The sequence below is a fragment of the Octopus bimaculoides genome, chromosome 28 (genome assembly GCF_001194135.2).
Source record: "Octopus bimaculoides isolate UCB-OBI-ISO-001 chromosome 28, ASM119413v2, whole genome shotgun sequence".
NCBI lineage: Eukaryota > Metazoa > Mollusca > Cephalopoda > Octopoda > Octopodidae > Octopus > Octopus bimaculoides.
Genome location: NC_069008.1, coordinates 6,459,942 through 6,463,458, shown reverse-complemented (window position 1 = coordinate 6,463,458; position 3,517 = coordinate 6,459,942). Strand labels below are relative to the sequence as shown.

Genomic DNA, 3,517 nt, shown 5'->3' with positions numbered 1-3,517 from the left:
GGTGTATTTTATGTGCCACCCGCACAAGAGCCAGTCCAGCGGCACTGGCAGTGACCTTGCTTGAATGTTTTTTCATGTGCCACCAGCACAAGTGCCAGTAAGGCAACAGTGGTAACATATATATTAGAAAAAATAATGAAGTACTCAGATATCTGGATGGTTGTACATTTACAGATTTTTATTGATATATCACAGGTTTGCATCTATTCTCTGGAGAATCTACAAGAATAGATGCAAGCGCTAATTTATAAAAACATGTGACATATCAATAAAAATCTGTAAATGTATAACCATCCAGATATCTGAGTACTTCATTATTTTTTCTAATATATAATACCTGTACATCACTTCCAAACCTTCTAATATATATATATATATAAATATAATACAGAATGGGACAGCGTATGTACACTTATCTCTTATATATATATAAATATATAATATATATAATTATATATATATATATACAGACACACACAGATATATAGGTGTGTGTGTGTGTGTGTGTATTGTTCACACTTACCGAAAACAAAAGACAAAGACAGGTGAAGGAACAAAAGCAGATGTATTAGTATAACACTTGAGAAGAATGGAAAAGTCTTTTGCATTTTAAGGTTGTATACACACACACACACACACACATTTACAAACGTGCATCTATCTGTGCAGATACGAAATCTATAGTAAACACATCAACAACAATTGAAACAACAGAAACAATGTAAATATTTTGAGTTCCATTATTGATGTGGATATGTTAAGGAAATGGTTGTATAATTTATGTTAGACATCTTGTGATCATCTGATGAGAATGGTTTCTTTCAAATGATGTAATGCTTCCATTAATTAATTAAAGGAGCTGTTTGAAATGGCCATAATGAATTGACACCTGTACATCTTTGTTACTCATTTATATCTTATTCACCTACCTTGGAATCTGCACTTTGGAAATACTATAGAAAGTACCTTTATAAAAAAGTACAGGGCTGAATTACCAAGAACGTATATCTTCAGCTGGGTTGCGTTGTCTGCACACAAGGCAGGAATATCAGGTGCAAACACACCTGCACAGATTTTTGATATTCAATATTCAATTAATAATGTCATACCAACCTAACAAGGTACCTCAATTTAAGTACCTAATTCAACAGAATCTTAATTATAAATATTGTTCAAATTCATAGAAAAACAGAGACAAAACAGGTGTGTTAGTTTGATGCTCAGGTAAAATGGTAAAGCTTTTACATTTTGAGCCGATGCTCTTCGACAGAACTGAATAAGAGGGAAAAAAATAGAGAGAATGAAAAATAAAGTGTTGAGTTCAGCAGCCTATCATATATTTATATATATATATATATATATATATATATATACACACATATACACACAAACACTTATATGCATGCGTGTATGGATCACTGCTCATACTGCCATATCAGGAACAGCACTACTATTAATACTACCACATCAACTACACCATACTATATTTCTACCACTACCACAAGGTACCATTTCCATCACCACAACATACAACAAAAACCACCCCCACCAGTACCAACACTCACGTGGTACTATACACATCGACAAGGACGTATTTGCCAGGTCCGGTGACGTTGGTCGCAAAACTAACAAACAGCTTCTCCTTGTCGGTCTTGGCAGCTGCATATCTGATGGGGTCAAACTTGTACTGTAGGATGGTATCACCGCGAAATTCACCGCAGGGTTCTACACAAGAAAAAAAAAAATAGATTATAAATAAAAAGGGTTCACCTACGTAAACATATATAGGTGAACCTATATAGACATATAAATCAACTCCCCTCAACAAACTTCCTATTGTCTTTAAAATAGGGACCACATGAACCGGTGAGGGAGCTACTATGTAATCACTAGACATTAATGTAACAACCAAATCTCTCCTGCAACAAACTCCCTTCTATCTTTAAAACAGGGACCACATGAACCGGTGAAGGGAGCTTCCATGAAGCCATTTGCTTGTTACTTAATGTAACAACCAAATCTCTCCCTCAAAAAACTCGTGACTGTCTTTAAAACAGGGACCACACGAACCAGAGAGGGAGCTTCTCTGATTTCACTTGTCTTTACATATAAACTAAGATTATATCATGTTAAAATTAATAGCACTATGACTCCATTAAATTCTATCATAGCCTCCTTGAAGTGAAATGCATTACGTCCCTTTTCAGTTGCCCTTATAAACCATTAAATAGTCTGTACTATGGTGCCACTGTTATGCAGACTAACACCTTTTTTAAATTGTTATATCAACCTCATTAAAGGAAGGTATTGTCTTAGTTAACTACACAACAATCACATTAATACATACTTAGGTGTCAATAAACCATGCTAAGACCTCATTAAACTGCTCTATGACGCCATTAAAAACTAATCTATGATCCCATTAAAATTTATTGAGGTCCCACTAAACTTTTACTATGAACTTAGTGTCTTGTTAAACTGTTATACAACCTGGTTAAATTATATTGAAGTCCTATTTAACAGCTCTACAATCCCATTAAAATTAAATAAGGTCACGCTAAACTGCAATCCAACCCAATGAAAGTGCATTGTGTTTGTCTGAAGCTGCTCTACGGCCCCATTAAAATGTATTAAGGTCCTATTAAACTGCACCACGATCCCATTAAAGTCTACTGAGTCCCCCTTAAACTGCTCTATGACCCCATTAAAGTGGAGTGCAGCCATGCTAAACTGCAATACAACCCAACTAATGTGCACTGTGTTGCCATTAAACAGATCTACAACCCCATTAAAATGCATTGAGGACTTGTTAAACTGCACCACAACCCCATTAAATTGTACTCTAAGTGTCCACAACTTACCGAGAGTGCAGTATCTTCCAGTGAAGCTGCTTATGCTGCAGTCACAAAAGATTTCCTTGTTGCCCCACAGGTTTGTGCAGTGGCCATCATTGAGGCAGGGGTTGATGCCACACCCTGCCTTACACTCCTTCTTCACACCTGAAACACGTTGAGAAATCAAGAAGGTATGAAAACAACAACAACAACAATGCCAGAGCCTCTCTGTGGTTGCTGGAAATGGAAACCAAGTCTTACACAAACCACAACCTGGTAGTCCTTCTTCACAACTGAAACAGATAACAAATTGAAGGAAGAAATGAAAACAACAACAGTAAGAAAGAACCCTTATGTGGTCACCAAACCTGCTAGAAAAAACAGCCAAGTCTCTATCAAACTTACATCTGTAATATAGTGAGAATTTACAAAAAAAAAACCCAAAAGACAAAGACAGGTGTGTAAACAACAAACAGATGTATTAGTTTAACGCTCGGGAAGTGAAAAGGTCTTTAATGTTTCGAGCCTACGCTCTTCGACAGAAAGGAACACAAAAATAAACAGGGAGAGAAAATAGAAAAAGGTTTAGTGGCTAGCAATCTATCATGGCGATAAAAAAAGAACGCATTGGACAGTGTAGCCCAAGGTGCATAATGCTTGGAAACTGAATAAATTGACATTTT

At 36.1% G+C, this 3,517-nt stretch overlaps 1 protein-coding gene across 1 annotated transcript in view; it reads right to left on the bottom strand.

Annotated features, from left to right (window-relative positions):
* Positions 1–3,517, bottom strand: part of LOC106880974 (axotactin) — a 67,805-nt gene that overhangs the window by 26,166 nt on the left and 38,122 nt on the right. The window contains exons 18-19 of the mRNA XM_052977754.1: positions 2,862–2,999; positions 1,565–1,725 (exon numbers count right to left, since the gene is read on the bottom strand). Coding sequence (XP_052833714.1) covers positions 1,565–1,725; positions 2,862–2,999 — 299 coding nt within the window. The remainder of the gene's footprint in view (positions 1–1,564; positions 1,726–2,861; positions 3,000–3,517) is intronic.